The 17,500-nt window shown below is 37.8% G+C and overlaps 1 protein-coding gene across 17 annotated transcripts in view; it reads right to left on the bottom strand.

The window, feature by feature from the left end:
* Positions 1-17,500, bottom strand: part of plekha5 (pleckstrin homology domain containing, family A member 5) — a 179,697-nt gene that overhangs the window by 30,204 nt on the left and 131,993 nt on the right. For 16 of the 17 annotated variants that reach the window (XM_067391448.1, XM_067391434.1, XM_067391435.1 and 13 more), the window contains 4 exons: positions 17,293-17,365; positions 11,173-11,273; positions 7,420-7,535; positions 4,308-5,246 (listed from right to left, as the gene is read on the bottom strand). In XM_067391448.1, coding sequence (XP_067247549.1) covers positions 4,308-5,246; positions 7,420-7,535; positions 11,173-11,273; positions 17,293-17,365 — 1,229 coding nt within the window. Of the gene's footprint in view, positions 1-4,307; positions 5,247-7,419; positions 7,563-9,638; positions 9,848-11,172; positions 11,274-17,292; positions 17,366-17,500 lie in introns of those variants that run through there. The other variant, XM_067391447.1, reaches the window with a different exon arrangement.

Genomic DNA, 17,500 nt, shown 5'->3' with positions numbered 1-17,500 from the left:
ATTCAAACATGAAAACCTGTTCTTGTAGAGCCCAAAAACAACATCAAGACAAAAAGGTCATAATAGGTCCTCTTTAAACACTGACTCATTAGTATATGATAAAAAAAGTCGTCACAGTGCTGCTCCCACCACAAAAGCCTTCACCTTTCACTCCGGCTGATCATTAACCATCTCTAATTTTCACTTGTCATCTGCCAATCGCTCAGAAATAATTACAGCATACATGCATCAGCATCAGGAAATGCAGGAAAACAGATGGGAAAGACGGAGAGTGTGCCAGTGGAGTTTCTGAAGACTAAGGGAGAGTTACGAGCACTACTCCTTTCCAGGAGCTGGTGAGTTCGACTTCGGTTCCCTTGGCATTTTTATAGGCACCATTAAAAAGTTTGGCTTGCACACCCTCGTACTGACAGAGTAGAAATCAATAAAGAGCTCCAAGTGCCAAAATGCACAATCACAAAAGTCGTGTCTCTATTTGCTGAACACGAGAAGCTCCAAACGATGTTGGCTGGATGCAGAAGACCAACTCAATTATTTAACACTGCATTAACCATCTAATATTTTCAACAGATAGTTTTACAGCAGGCATTTAACTTATTTAATTGAGCACGCAGCACTCCAGGAGAATTGATATATAATCACTAGGGGTGTGAGATTAAAATGTGATGAGATTTCTTGTTGAGGTGAAAAGCTGTCTTGTACGGAAGAGGATTAGGGCCAAGCAATAATAAAAAAATAAAACCATCTCGAGATTAAAGTTGTTAAATTTTGAGAAAAAAGTCGTTAAATTTCGAGAAAAAGTCGAGATAAAATGTTGAGAATAAAGTCATTAAATTATGAGAATAAAGTCATTAAATTACGAGAAAAAAGTTGAGAACAAATTCATAATTTAACGAATTTGTTCTCATAATTTAACAACTTTTTTCTCGTAATTTAACGAGTTTTTTTCTCGTATTTAACAAGTTTATTCTCAACATTTTATCTAGACTTTTTTCTCGTAATTTAACGATTTTTTTTCTCGTAATTTAACAAGTTTATTCTCCACATTTTATCTCGACTTTTTTCTCGAAATTTAACAAGTTTTTTCTCATAATTTAACGAGTTTATTCTCAACAATTTACCTCGACTTTTCTTGAAATGTAACAAGCTTTTTTTCGAAATTTAACAACTTTAATCTCGAGATGGTTTTATTTTTTTATTATTGTTGGCCCCAATCCTCTTCCGTAGTCTTGCGATATTGACATGACGTATGAGGGTTACGTCAAGATAGAATATGCCACCGCTACATTTACATTACGCCTCCACTATCTTTTTGCTTTTTTATAGAACTAAAAACCATTTAATTCAGTTTGATAACGGTCGCTTCAATCCCATCCAGCTCATCCAACACGAGCTGCAGAGTCGTACATAGTGCAGCAGGAATCAGAGTTTACTGATCACGTGACGAGAGTAAGTAACGAGATGACTGACAAGACCATGGCGGAAGATTTGTTGCACTACAGAGCCTAAAAGCGTCTGATAAATGTCTGATCTTACAGAATACACTCTCAGCACCATCGCTCCCTATTCACAGAGCATGCACGATCGCGGATTCGAAAGCGAAAATAAAATGTGAGCACGCACTCAAACGCAATTTCAATACCACGCATTTTGAAAGCGGTTCCCTGATGCATGCAAATATCTCCCAATATGAAAGCTACCTTAGGCTGGGCTGTGAAAAAATAAAAAAATGCTTGAAGAAAAATTTGGTCTCTATTTGCACTTTGTATTTTGAGAGAGTACTTTGATTATGGTTGCATTTATTTTTTGCACACAAGACTAAGCGAAAACTGTTATTCATTTTTATTTGAACTGTTTTTATTTCTACAAACATTTAAAATATTAGAATATATGTAAAAATATTAATTGAAATATGCATTTATTAAAAAAAAAAAAAACTAAACTAAACGCAACATTTAAAATTAATATATCCTTTCCATATGTTTCAATATTTAAACTAAATAACCTAAAATTCAGTTAGCTGCATTAAAAAAATAAATAAATAAACAGATCGCAGCATGAGATCATGCAATCTGCTGAGAGTTTGGAAAGAAAGTTTTTGATTGGACGAGACATGCATATGCAAAAACCAACTGTCAAAAACGAGGCTGATGGCAGCCTAAACAAGCATTGCGATATGTGCACAAGTTGCAAAAATATTAAAGAGGACGGAGGCAGAGCAGAGACATGCTTCACCAATGCCTTTTGATAATCAGCATGAATCAGCATCTTAAATAACGCAAACACACGCCGCTGTTCTCCCTCCTCGCTTGCCTTCCTGCTCCTCTTCCTGCACTGACAGCAACTCTGATCCACTTTGAGACAAATTTTCGTGGTGCTTGAGCACAAAGCTCCATGACTTATTCATCTGAGGAGAGGAGAACGAGACGAGCAAAGCAAACACACGTCCTCCTACTCTGCAACTGCATGGCTAAACGGAGGATGGCACCTGACAGCAGTAGCTGCTCCCACATAACAAGCTTCCTCCTTTCGGCTCGGTCCGGGCCGGCGGAGGTATTGAAACCGGGCAGAGGTAAAAATATCTGTTCGGTCATGATAAAGAGCTCATGCCTGCAGACGCTGGAGTTTGTTGTAGACCACATGTGTCAGGGGACTGAGAGTGGGAGAGAAAATACAGCGTTCTGATGCTCTCTGGCACTGCTGATGCTTCAGAGAGACAGACAGACAGAATGATGCATGAAACCAGTGTGTTTGTGTAGTTTCTGACAGACAGACGGAGGGTACAAAAATACAACTATATATGCACTCGCACAGTATTTTTTAAGTTTGCAAAGTGCATATTGTACAGCTAGTAAAGCAAGTATTGTGTAGTTCATAATGTTCAGTTGGAGAAATGCTCATTTAAATCAGTCATGACATGGATTTTTTAAAATAATTTTAATATGTTCCTTGAGGTTTACATATGTTAAAGGGATAGTTCACCCAAAAATGAAAATGATCCCATTATAAACTCACCCTCAAGCCATTCTAGGTGTATATGACTATCTTCTTTCAGACGAACACAACTGAAGTTTTAAAAAACTCTTCCAAGCTTTATAAGGGAAGTAAAAGGCGCTCCTCCAAAAAAAGTGCATCCATCCATCCATCATAAAAGTAATCCATACAGCTCCAGTGGGTTAATAAAGGCCTTCTGGGTTTTTGTATAGAAAATATCCATATTTAAAACATTATACAATACGCATGATGTGCTGACGAACATGGAAGCGTAATTTTTGAAGTGGAGCTTAAGTTTGTTGCCCAGCCCTATTTCTTTGAACCACGAGAGGCTTACTCTCAGGTAAACTTACGCTACTCCTACATCCTACGCAATTCGACTTGCGTAGGCCATATGCTGGAAGCTAGTTATTCTAGTTAATAAAGTTATAAATATGGATATTTTTCTTTCAAAAATGCATCACTTTGCTTCAGAAGGCCTTTATTAACCCCCTGGAGTTATATGGATATCTTTTATGATGGATGGATGCGCTTTTTTGGGCTTCAAAATCATGAGCGCCATTCACTACCATTATAAAGCTAGAAAAAAGCCAGGATACTTTTTCCGATTATGTTCGTCTGAAAGAAGATAGCCAAATACACTTAAGATGGCTTGAGTGTGAGTAAATCATGGGATAATTTTTAATTTTTGGGTGAACTATACCTTTAATAACTTTTTTTTTTTTTTTTTAATAAACAAATAAATAAATATATATGTGGGAAAACGATTATTTTCAACCTTCATTCTGACCGTCTGTCTTTTTAAGGGACGGCTCCTTTAAGGCTTGTCAGTAAACAGCCACTGTTATGACTGGCTAACGTCATTGCATAGTGTTTTGAAAACATTATCCATATAAATCTCTCATTTTCAGACAAAGCATTATGAAATAATTTACCGTAGCTGCTGTCAGATCCGACTGCATCATCTCTTTCAACAAAAGTTTCCTTGCGAACTCTCCATTACACTGTGCCTCATTTACAAAATAATATGCTCCGAACAAACATATAATCGTCTGACGCGACCATTAAAATAAACCATACACTTGCTTCTGATGCTGGGATCCTACTGAAGTCTGTACAGAGACCAAATCAGCTGTTTAAACTGGATGTGTATATTGTGCAAACTACACTACAATGTGTGTAGCATGTAAAAAGTGTTTGGTTTGAATAGTTTGTAATGTATGTGAGTGATGTGTGTATATATTATTTCAATAAAATAAAATAAATAAATACATATTTGATATTGAAATGAGTAATAAAATGTGTTTCCTCACCTCCTGGTGTCATCGTCCGGGGTCCGTGTGCGGTACGTACGGACCCACTGCTCTAGCTGCTGCATGGAGTTGGTTCTGCTCAGGGTTCTCTCGGGTTCTGCCGGCTGTGGCGGGACCGTCGTCCTCTGGGGCATCGTGTTGCTCATGTCTCCGGGGCTTCTGTCTCCTCCTCGTTCCCCAGAACCATTAACTTGGGACGGCTTGTACTGGGCGGATCCCGCTGCGCTCTGGAGCTGTCTGGAGGACGAGACGGCCGCAGCGATGGCCGCCGCTTGAGCCGGCTGGAGTTTGATGCTGTTGATCTTGGTGAGTGGCCGCTCCACAGCGCCCTCTTTCTGGAAGCCGTATTTCTCACCCTCCCGCGGGGGTGGGACGGGTTTCTCTGGGTCTTTCTGCTGCATATGCTTATCTCCTTCCCTCTGGAGCGTGAGAGGATACCTTGCATCTTTCTGTGGGATCTTCTCGCCGTCATTTGGCGGCACGTATTTTTCACCCTCTCTCTGAAGCGTGTACTTATCTCCGTCCTTGTGTACTGTGTACTTCAGCCCGTCCTTCTGCAGTAGGTACTTCTCTCCTTCTTTGTGAACGGAGTATTTCTCGCCGTCTTTCTGAAGGACATATTTCTCCACGTCCTTCTGCAGCATGTAGCGGTCGCCGTCCTTCTGCAGAGCGAGTCTCTGAGCTTCTTTGTGCAGAGCGTAGTTGTCAGTGTCTCTCTGGAGGGTGTATCGCTCTCCGTCTTTCTGCACGCTACCCCTGCTCTCTTTGTCTTTTTGGATGCAGGGCTGCTTGTCCACGGGTTTATGCTTTTTTTCCTCCTGCCGGTGCGTCTCGCGGTTTCTCTCATTGTTTTGGATCTCAGGTCGGGTCAGGACTCGGTGATTCAGCATGTTGTTCATCTCCTGAGGGCTGCGTGGGTCAACCTTTACCTTCTCAAGCCTGCAGATAAGAGAGAGAGAGAGAGAGAGAGAGAAAGAGAGAGAAGGAAAAGCAAGTTAGTGAAAGTCTTTGGACGTTACCTCTCTGGAAAGTCTTTGGATATTATACATTTTCAAAGATCAAAGTGCAAATAAATGGAGTTCTGAACTGCCTCATGGGCAATGGGCCATCTGACCAATCAGAGCAGAACAGATCAATCAATCAGAGCAAAGGAGGCTCTCGGAAAGGTGGAGTTTAGAGAGAATGAATTCTTTATCAAACTGTTTCTGAAACTGAGAAATTAGGTGATTCTGCAATGTATATTATAAGAAAATGACAGTGTTTTTTTTTACCTTGGACGCATGCAAACCTATTGTAGGAGACTCAAAAACAAAATTAGGAGCCTTTAAAATAGCATAAAAGGGGCACTTTAAAAGAAAAAGCCAACAAGCTATTCAATAAATGAGCACAGATAACCAATTACATCTTTACTAGGTCTGTCACTTGATTAATTTATTCAAATATGGTGCATATGGTGATTCACAAATACCAATATTTGCCAAGAAAAGCCCCAAATTAAGATGATTTAAGATAGGATTGATGATTTGAAGGGTTACCAATATGATATTCTGGTCTCTTACATGGTTTGTAAAGCACAATTATGATCTGCCATGTGAAAATCTTTAGTCTCTGTTTTTCCATTAAAGTTTAATTCTTAGGGAGTTAAAAGCAACAGTCTGGTGGATATAACCCTATGTTATGAAACAAAAACACTTTTAATGGAAACTCGCTTGTTTCCATTAAAGTGACATTGTTTGTATAAAAAAATGTGGTTTAAAATCACAGTTCACCAAAGCTGTGATCCTGCTGCCAAAAAGTAATTTTAGTAAAAATCAAAAAAGCGAGTGCTTAAGATTTCTTCAGGATCTGTGATTGTGCTAAAAGCTGCAATGAAACACAGTCTCAAAAACATCCACTTCACTTAGAAATCTGTGAAAATCTCTGCTTGAGAGACTCTCTCGGGACAGAAGAGGCTCTAGTCTAGAAACCTAACAGTTTTTCTCAGGAAGTTATGACAAAAGCGCTGTTATAAAGAGTGCTAAGAGCAAAGACAAAACACTGAAGTGACTTAGTTTCTACTGAGGCAGGGCAACAAAGATAAGTTAACAATACAAATAGTTCAAGATAAATAGAGAAAAAATAAGTCCACAAAGCCATGTTGCAATATGCAGTTTGGGATTTTTGTGGTCCAGTGTGGACCAATCAATGTTTCCCATTTTAAATGTCTTTAAGCCATTTCATAATAATTGTTTTTTTGAATGCAGACTTTGACACACAAAATGTTCTGAATCGAATTCATTTCAGTTTTCTTGCATAAAACCTGATGGTAACTACTAATTAACATTTTGACATTTATTACTGAGCATTAAAAAACAACTTTCAAGATTGTAAACAATGTCAACATATTATCAACATTGCTTTTAAATTATTCATTATTTATTATTTTAAGAAAGTGATTCTTAACCTGGAAATAAAACAAGTAAAATTTTTTTAAAGACTTAAGTTTTGACATCATAACTGAACATAATCATTTTTTTTCTTTATTTTATTATTGCTTTAAATGATTTATAATATTTACAAGATTGCTTTTATAAATCTATTTAAAAGATTTATATTATTAAATACTAATTATATTTAGCTTTTTTTATAAACTAATAATTAACCGGGAAAAACAAAGTTTTTAAAGTATTTATTAACATTTTGACATTTTACTGATCATACTGATCACATTAACTTTATTAATGTTTTTAAATTATTTATATAATTAACAACATTGCTTTTAAATTATATATATTAAATAATATTTATATTTTGCTTATTATGAAAAAAATATTTACACTGGAAAAAAACCCCAAAGTAAAATATTTAAGTATCTATTAATATTTTGACATTATTACTGATCATAAATAACAACTTTAGATTTTATTTTTAAATTATTTATATGATCAACAACATTGCTTTTAAATTATTTATGTTAATTACTTATTTAGTTTTTTGCACTTACTTTGAACCTGGAAAAAACAAACAAATAGCTGTAAATATCATTGAAGTGGTACAGCAGATGAAGAGGCGTGTTCTTTCGAGTGTGTTCTTTCTGATTGGCTCAGTGTGAACCAAAGCATGGTTTTCTTACCTTCTGATTGGCTCGGTGTGGACCATTGCTGCGTCCGTCATAACCTTCATCCAGGACTCCATATCTTTGGCTGTGTCAGTGCTGAAATAGTATGTGCGCATGTTTGGATGCGTCGCCTAATTGTGAGAAACAAACAGAGCAACCTGGAGAAAAAGAGCAGAGAGCGTATATCAATAAACAACCGAATTGTGTGTCCTAGACGTGTCAGCGGCACAAAATGCAGTTTTTATGAAGAGAGCAGATCTTTTTCAGGAGGGCTTGAGTTGACAGACCCCCATCGTTCAGAGCCCCTCAGGAGTGTGTCTGACTGCTCCACTCTGACAGCTTTTGTCTGCATGTTCCAACTCATCTTTCACAACAGTTTATAGAAGCTTCAAAGAACGAAATGCTGAGAACGCTTTGGAATACTTAACAAGAACTAGTGAGACCCCAGTGAGATTCCTCTATCTACATAGGCAGCTTCCTCCTAAGGCAGACAAAAATTCTATTTCAATGAGATACACTCTTAAAAATAAAGGCTCTTTATTGGCATCTTCTTCTTCCGCTCTTGAGTCTATGGCAGCCCATAGAACCATATGGTAAAAAGTTGTGAAATTTGGCACACAGTTAGAGGAAAGTCTCAACTATTTCCATAGCAAATTTGGAGTCTCTATCTCAATCCCTCTAGCGCCACCAGCTGTCCGAAGTTGAGCTCATGTTTATGTTAATAACTTTTGAATCGTAAGGGAACTCCTCCTAGGCCGTTACTCAGATTTTCATGAAAATTGAACCAGATCAGCTTCAGACCAAGCCCACAAAAAGTTATGGAATTCAAGTTGATTTCTCAAACCATTTTCGAAAAACACGCAAACAAATTGTACGTAGTGCTTGTGAAAATAGACATATGGCTGTATCTCCGCAACACTTTATCATATTCAGACCAAACTTGGTACCTGTCATCGCAAGCATGACCTGAGGCAACATGCAGCGTTTCGGCGCAGCGCCACTTAGTGGTGCGGAGATATGAAAAATGGCTATTTTTGCTTATAACTTCTGATGGGTTTGGCCAAAAATCATGAATTTGGTCTAGTTGGATTTGGGCCATCATGCCGAGTCGAATGATATCCAATTTTCCCATATTGGCCATTTTAGCTGTCGGCCATTTTGAATTTTTTGCTAAAATTCTTTTATTTTATGAACGCATTAGCGTATAGTTACGAAACTTGGTATGGCTCATCAGGACAAAGCCCTGAAGGAGACTGAGAAGTTTCGGCACTGCGCCACCTTTTGGTCAAAAGTTATAACAAAATTTACAAAAATGCTAATAACTTCTGACTATATTTACCGATTGTAATGAAACTGGTCTCAGTAGATTCCTTGGGTGATGGTGAGAACATAGATATCAAATTTGCCATAGTCAGGTGAACTTCCTGTCCGCCATATTGTTTTTTTTAAAAAACCTACTTTTTCTAACTCCTCCTAGACCGTTTGTCCGATTTTCACCAAAATTGATATATTGACACCAAACTTGGCAAGTGTCATTGTCAACTCACTCTGACCATACCACATTAATTTGGTCACAGCGCCACCTATTGGTCGAAAGTGATCAACCAATAAATCCTAATTTTGGATCATTTTTCAGCTCTTTTGCCTAAAATGATCTTAATAGGTCTCTAATTTCTCACTGTTGCTGTTGGTCTGATGCTCCCAGCCCTGTTGGCTGGCTTCTTGTGCCGTTTTTGTGCTTGGCCCCGTAATTGCTGCTTGCAGCTATATTTTATATTTGATTCCATAGGACTGAACTGAAAATGCTCTCTCTGCTTCGCTCGCACATTTTACTTTCACTTTCAAGTTAGCGCCAGTTCGGAGGCAGATTGCTTGAATGGTGGGTTCATTATTATGCTTAATGAAAAACACAACAACAAAACAGTACAATGACAGTACAGTACAGTACAGTACAGTACAATGACAAACTCGCTTAAATAGGTGTTTTTACATTTCTCTTTGAAACCAAATCTTCCACCATCGTCTTGTCAGTCAGCTCCTCACTTTTGTGATAAATAAAATCTGACTCCTGCTGCTGATCTGTGCTATAACTCTCATTCTGCTCATGCTGTATTAAAATAGTGCATAAGTATGCAAATTGGGACACACCTATAGTTAAGCTCTAGATAACGAAAAGATTTAGGCGTTCCTGGTTGATGCGGTGAGGTATGATAATGTGTATTGTGAAGACTCACCATATTTAAGAAGCTCCATCCAGTTGATGCTCGAGTTCATGAAGCCTCACAGAGAACAAGCCGCACCATTGTGAGACAAGAAAAAAGAATGAGTCGACATGAAAATATCTGCAATAATAGGCAAATGACTCCACTGAGAATAAAACTCTTACAGAACTTGACTCAAAAATGCACAGTCAGGCGAAAAAGTACCATTTGGCCAAGTTTGTGTCAGGAAAACTGGTCTAACTCAAGTTAATAACTGTTTTACTAGAGCCAAACCCTTGCCCTTGAGCAGGATGGCAGGAAATTATATTCAAGGCTCGATTAAATTCACAGATGAATACACCGACCTGACCCGACAGAGAGTCTAAATCTGTCGAAACTTAATTCTCATGTTGATGCTAAATTACAATGCAAAGCAAAAGTTTTGCTGGCCTGAAGCAAGTGTAATATTTCTCTTTCTAATGTTTTTAAGAAGAATAAAGTTTTTTGCAATAATGCAATAATGATTCAATTTGATAACATTAATAAATGCTGTAAAAAGTGTATTTCGTTGTTCGTTTCAGATAACTAATGCATCAATAATCTAGGTTAAAGTTCATTTATAAATACACTACCAATTAAAAGTTTGGGGTCAGTAAGATTTGTATTTTTTTTTTTATATATATTCAAATAGAAAATAACATTTCACAATTTTACAGTTTCAATGCTACGGAAGAGGATTAGGGGCCAAGCAATAATAAAAAAATAAAACCATCTCGAGATTAAAGTTGTTAAATTTCGAGAAAAAGGTTGAGATAAAATGTTGAGGATAAATTTGTTAAATTATGAGGAAAAAAAGTCGTTAAATTACGAGAACAAATTCGTTAAATTACGAATTTGTTCTCATAATTTAACAACTTTTTTCTCGTAATTTAATGACTTTATTCTCAACATTTTATCTAGACTTTTTTCTCGAAATTTAACGAGTTTTTCCTCATAATTTAACGAATTTGTCCTTGTAATTTAACAACTTTTTTTTCTCGTAATTTAATGACTTTATTCTCAACATTTTATCTCGACTTTTTTCTCGTAATTTAACAACTTTAATCTTGAGATGGTTTTATTTTTTTTATTATTGCTTGGCCCTAATCCTCTTCCGTACAATACAGCCTTGGTGAAAATAGTGAGACTTTTTTTCGAAAACAAAAAAAAAATACAGCCCTCAAACCTGTATACTACTTTGTTAATTAATGTTTGAATATGTAATTTATGTAGAAATAACCTAGATTAAACCTAGACTAAAATGCTTTAAAAAAATTCTTAATTGTTAGTTCATGTTAGCTACTGCATTAACTAATGTTACTGTAAATTATAATCAACTGTACTGTCAAATGTTGGCCAAAAAAATAAAAAATAGTGACGATAAATAAATGTTTATTTATAATAATAATAATGCTAAATTTACAACAAAATCTCTTTTAACTGTAGCTCTGTCAAAATGCAACTCTTTGGAACTCCAAGTGTTTCATATACATATATATATATATATATATATATATACGTCTCTGACCTTGAAGGCGTATTTCCTGCTTATGTGGTCGTCCACGGACAGCATGGAGATGTGGAAGCTGGGCAGGAGGATACTTCCCAGGATTCCTTCTTCTTTCTCATCTGAAGATACAAGACGTTGTGAACATTAGCATATATTAGACGACGGCCAGGGCACTTGTTAAATTTGCAGCTGAGGCCATGACTGGGTGTTTATTTCAGCAGGGGTGTTGGTAAACAGATAGTCTAGCAGGGCTGATGGGAAAACTGCAGGGTTGTGTGCATTCGAGCGTGTCAATGAGGTTGTGACTGCTCTCGACTGTGAACTATATCGTTTTGATTGCAGACTGCAATGAAGCTGTCGAGTTGCTTGCCGACAGAGTCGATTCAGAGTGGCAGCTGTGTTAACAGTTACTGTTACCGTAATAATGCCGAAAACAGCACGTTCCCATCACCAGCGTGAGTTATGCCCTTTAATATTTCCAACAGTCACATAAAACTCGTCATTTTATCATCCGTCAGGTCACTTAAAGGGGACCTATTATGCCCCTTTTTACAAGATGTAATATAAGTCTCTGGTGTCCCTAGAGTGTATCAGTGAAGTTTCAGCTCAAAATACCCCACAGATAATTTATTATAGCATGTTAAATTTGCCACTTTTTTGGAGGGTGAACAAAAACACTGCATTTTTGTTTGTGCCCCTTTAAATGCAAATGAGCTGCTCGCTTTCAAGAAGAGGGCGGAGCTTCAAGAGCTCATGCCCTGGGCATACTGGCAACAACAAAACAGGACAAATCTCATGCACTGAAAAATGTCAGAAACTATCAGTAATTAGTTCGAACCAGAGTCAGACCATAATGCCTACAGAGGCAGATAATATATGCTGCATGGAGATAGAACAGGTAGGCCTATAGTTTAATTTAATTACGGTTATAATTTATGTTGTCATCTTGCTTTTATCCACTATTATGCTGCGTTCACACCGAACGCGTCTGGGGCGTCAAATTCGCGCCAGACGCGTCTAGTTGGACGCTTGAACATTTTGAAGTCAGACGCTTCAGACGCGCGTAAAATTCGCTCAATTCGCGCGTCTAAACAAAGTGTGTTCAGACGCGAATTCGCGTCATGGGAGGGGCTTTCATCTCTTTCTGCACAGATCCTCTGAATAAACACATAATCTCGTCAGTTGGAAACCTGTAGCGGCAATTTAACTCGGTTATGCCGGCCGACTTTTGCTAGCTAGAAGGTGGGCTAGTATCAACGGCTAAAATCATGCAAAAAGTTTTACAACTAACCAGATTGTCCGATTTCTTCGCTTATTCTCTTCCAGGCAAGGTCCTTTTTATTCCTGTCTCGATAAAAATATAATGACACATCACAGAACTCAGGGTGGCTAACGTTACACACAGCGACATCTTTGTTCTGGTCTCCGGCATCACTGATCACATCATAAACACGTTACTACCAAAGCAGAGTCCCTGATTGGTTAACGCGCCGCGAATTTACGCCAAAGTTCAGATTTTTCAACTCGGGCGTTTGGGCGTCAGACGCTCAATTCGCGCGTCAGCCGCGTGAACGCTCAATTCGCGCCGCGCCATTCGCGCGTCAACGGCCGATTCGCGCCGCGCTAGACGCTTGATTCGCGCCGCAGGACCTCTAGACGCGCGTTTGCATTGACTTAACATGTAAGTCAGACGCCTCAGACGCCCCAGACGCGTTCGGTGTGAACGCAGCATAAGTACAAGCCTGTTGCAGCAGACCCCTTTTGAATGATGGCCAAAACTTTACTGATGAGTTTTATGAAGTTTATTGTACATCACACACAAAAGATGAAGCGTTTTCACTCCAAAATCTTATTCAAATAGTTAGTTATCTACATAGAAACAAGTGAAAATTTCATCCGATGTCCCCTTTAAAGTAACAGCATGTCTGAAGTCGAATAAAATTCAGATTAACAGCAATTGAGAGTGATATTGCTTTTATACAACAGTTCAATATACTAGAAGTTTATACTGAGCAACTTACAACCGTCTGTTTTTGCTCTGTCAATGAAAATATTTCCAAACAAAAACTACTGTAGCACATCTCCATGAATGTGTTTCAACTAATGAATCAGTGTGTTTGAATGAATCTGCTAAATGAATGATTCAATGAGTCACTCAAAAGACAATTGTTTCGTTCCTGAATGAATTGAATCGGTTGAGTGAGAAATTCAATGATTGACTCTAAAATTCAATTTGTTTAGAAATGAATCAGTGTTTTTGAAGGAATCAATTGAGTAAATGAATAACTCACTCGTAAAGAGTCACTATTTATATACACTATATTAACTAACTATATTAACTGTTACAGTTATTAGATTTAGGTAGATGTTCAAATCCTGAACCTGAAATATGGAAAATATAATGATGCTTCAGCATGATGTGTTGCTATTGTCTTTTAAAAGTTACATGGAGCAAGTTTTTGCATCCGTAAGTGTGTTCTGGAAACATCCCACACGCTGTGAGCAGCTCAGATCTGTGAGGCAGTGTTCAGAACTCCTGCGTGTTGTTATTGCTGAAGGAAACCTGCCGGTGGCTCACAACACTGACAGCAGCGAGACGAACAAACTAACACAAACCAACACAGAGAGATTTTCAATTCTCTCGTCAAGATCAGACTCAGCGTGGCAGCTTCAGGGAAACCACATACTGATACACCCAAAAAATAAATAAACAAAAATCAAAGCCCAGAGTAAGTTCAGTGCTGGATATAGAATTACACAACTCAAACAATTCTGTTCAAAAGAATTCCACAGTCAATTCCACAGATTTAACTACAGAATTTGAACTGCAGTCAGTATAGCATTGGAGTTGTAAAGAACAATTCTGGTTCATTAAAGGGTTAGTTCAACCAAAAATGAAAATTTTGTCATTAATGACTCACCCTCATGTCGTTCCAAACCCTTAAGACCTCCGTTCATCTTCAGAACACAGCTTAAGATATTTTGGATTTAGTCCAAGAGCTTTCTGTCCCTCCATTGAAAATGTATGTACGGTAGACTGTCCATGTCCAGAAAGGTAATAAAAACATCATCAAAGTAGTCCATGTGACATCAGTGGGTTAGTTAGAAGTTTCTGAAGCATCAAAAATACATTTTGGTCAAAAAATAACAAAAACTACGACTTTATTCAGCATTGTCTTCTCTTCCGGAATCCTTTCAATTGAATTGATTCCATTAAATTGATTCCATTGAATTGATTCCACTGAATTGATTCCATTAAATCATTTCATCTGGCGGCATTGGTAATGCACTTTTAGGTCGCCGTGGTTGTTTTTGGCGATTAGGACATCCGCAACATTTTGAAGCATCGAAAATACATTTTGGTCCAAAAATAACAAAAACTACGACTTTATTCACATTGTATTCTCTTCCGGAATCCTTTCCATTGAATTGATTCCATTTAATTGATTCCATTGAATCCTTTCATCTGTCGCCGTTGGTAATGCACTTTTACTTCGTCGTGGTTGTTTTTGGCGATTAGGACATCCGCGACATTTTGAAGCTTCGAAAATACATTTTGGTCCAAAAATAACAAAAACTACAACTTCATTCAGCATTGTATTCTCTTCCGGGTCTGTTGTCAATCCGCGTTCACGACTCTTCTTCTACTCACGCTGCTGCTTCTTCTTCTTCTTTCCTGTTTTACGGCGGTTGGCATCCAGCTTATTGGTGCATTACCGCCCCCTTCTGCTCCGGAGTGTGGTTCTCGACTCCACAGTTATGCTGCTGACGTGTTATCCGGTGCGCCCGAGATTTGTTTATAGTCTGAGGGAGACGCATGTTTGTATTTTGGTACTGCTATATTTTTTTAAATGTTGCGTAAGTGTGCATGTCGCGGATGTCCTAATCGCCAAAACAACCACGGCGACGTAAAAGTGCATTACCAACGCTGACAGATGAAATGATTCAAAGGAATCAATTCAATGGAATCATTTCAATGGAAAGGATTCCGGAAGAGAAGATAATGCTGAATAAAGTCGTAGTTTTTGTTATTTTTGGACCAAAATGTATTTTCGATGCTTCAAAAAATTGTAACTAACCCACTGATGTCACATGGACTACTTTGATGATGTTTTTATTACCTTTCTTGACATGGACAGTTTACCGTACATACATTTTCAATGGAGGCAGAAAGCTCTCGGACTAAATCTAAAATATCTTAAACTGTGTTTCGAAGATGAACGGAGGTCTTAAGGGTTTGGAACGACATGAGGGCGAGTCATTAATGACATAATTTTCACTTTTGGGTGAACTAACCCTTTAATGTCAGCAAAATAGTCTGCCAGTGGGGTAAGTAAAATAATCTTTTATCAAACCAAAAATAAGATATATAATCTTGTTTTCAGTTTGGATTAAGATTATTTTACTTACCCCACTGGCAGATTATTTTGCTAGTTTTAAGGAAAAACTTAATATTTTGACTTATTTTTCCTAAAAACAAGAAAATAATTTTTACTTGTCAAGAAAATGCTTCTTGATCTAAGAATTTTTAGATATTTAGAATGGAAACAAGACAAAAATTCGAAATAAGAACAGCATTTTTTGCAGTGAGTTCTCTGTCTCTCCGATGGCCCGACGCAGATTCAATCAAATCGGTCGATAAAAAGCCGGTGTGAACCTACATCAGCCGACGGTTGGGAACACACTGAGAAAACTAAGAATTTAGAATTTTATACATATATTTATTAATGGCCAAATTTGATATGATAATGCTTACAACGTTCTTTGTATAAAGTGCACAGATGAATAATGCTAAAAATTAGATCAGTGATATTTATCATTTCATGTTGATTTTAACACACATGCCCCTTTTTAAAATAATTTGACATTTATTTTCACTGATTGTGCTGTGAAAAGTAAAAGATATCTGTAGAGACTCTGTGTGATTAGGTATCACATGTCTTAAATAACTTTTCCTTGGCAAAAGACCAAAACCAGTTAACTAGTACATCGTGAGAGTGTGCAATACCAGCTCACACAGACAGGAGGCATCAGTGATCCTGCCCTCCTCTGTTAACAGGGCCAGTGATCGGTCAGGGCCAATCTGTACTTCATCAATGACACCCACACCGGTCTTCTAGAGCAACATTTAATCTGACCCGCCGATACGGACTCGCAGAAAGACGGATGATATGAACAGACAGAGAGCTCTGTGCAGTCTGAGCACGTCTGCTGCGCGCTTCGAATACTCCTCTGTCTTCTCTGACAGCCAATAAACAGCCGCGGCCCTCATGGGCTCGGCCATGAAAGAGCGATCTGATTGCACTGCTGGACTGGTTAATTGCACAATTTATGGAGATCTGAGAGCGTGTCCTCAGGAGACTTCAGCATGCAGCAGAGACACCTTTGGGCTCAAACTGTATTGTCTTTCTTCCATCCTCGCTGTATATGAAAGCTTATTAAATAGAATATTTGACTATACACTTAAATTACAGAACCACAAAAGAGATAAAAAAAACTGATATTGCGAGATATCAACACGCAATTCTGACTTTATATCACGCAATTGCAAGTTTATATCTTGCATTTCTGACTTTATAAGATGCAATTGTTTATATCTTGTTAATATTCCAGTATCGTGACAACACAACTTACCATAATGAGCTCTTCCAGAACTTTCGCAACTTTACGTGAGCCGTAACAGGGAAATGATTCGCAATTTAATGATTCTGAATCTACATGATGATTTTGATTCACTAATGATTCAGTTCACAGTTCTTTTGAGTCCTTTGTGGAAGTCAGAATTGCGTGGTACGACTTTATATCTTACAATTCTGACTTTTTTTCTTGCAATTGCGAGTTTTTAATCATGCAATTCTGACCTTCTTTCTCAGAACTGTAAATTGCAATTGTGAGCTGTAAAGTCAGAATTGTGAGATATAAACTCAAAACTGAACATTATAAATCGCAATTCTAACTTTATATCAAACAATTCTGACTATATCACGCATTTCTGATTTTATATCTCACAATTCTGACTTTAAAATTCACATTTCTGACTTTAAAACTCGCAATTCCGAATTTCTAACTTGCAATTCTGACATTTGGGCATTAATTCCTCTGCAAAAATCAGTTTGTAAACAAATACACTCGACTCACCTCTGTAGTAGAAGAGGCACATGTCACACAGCACGAACCATCTCTTCTTCCACATCTTCATCCCGGTACTGTCCTGCAAAAGTCCAGCAGCAGCACAACAACCGTCAATCAAAGCAGCCAACCAATCCCAGTGCATCATGGAGAGCCCCGCCCCTTCCGATGCAAGCTTATTTTCCTCAGACAGTGGCAAATATCTCTGCTTCGGTCT

This window comes from Chanodichthys erythropterus, chromosome 8 (assembly GCF_024489055.1).
Source record: "Chanodichthys erythropterus isolate Z2021 chromosome 8, ASM2448905v1, whole genome shotgun sequence".
NCBI lineage: Eukaryota > Metazoa > Chordata > Actinopteri > Cypriniformes > Xenocyprididae > Chanodichthys > Chanodichthys erythropterus.
Note: the sequence above shows the minus strand (reverse complement) of the source record. Positions and strands in the feature narration are given on the sequence as shown.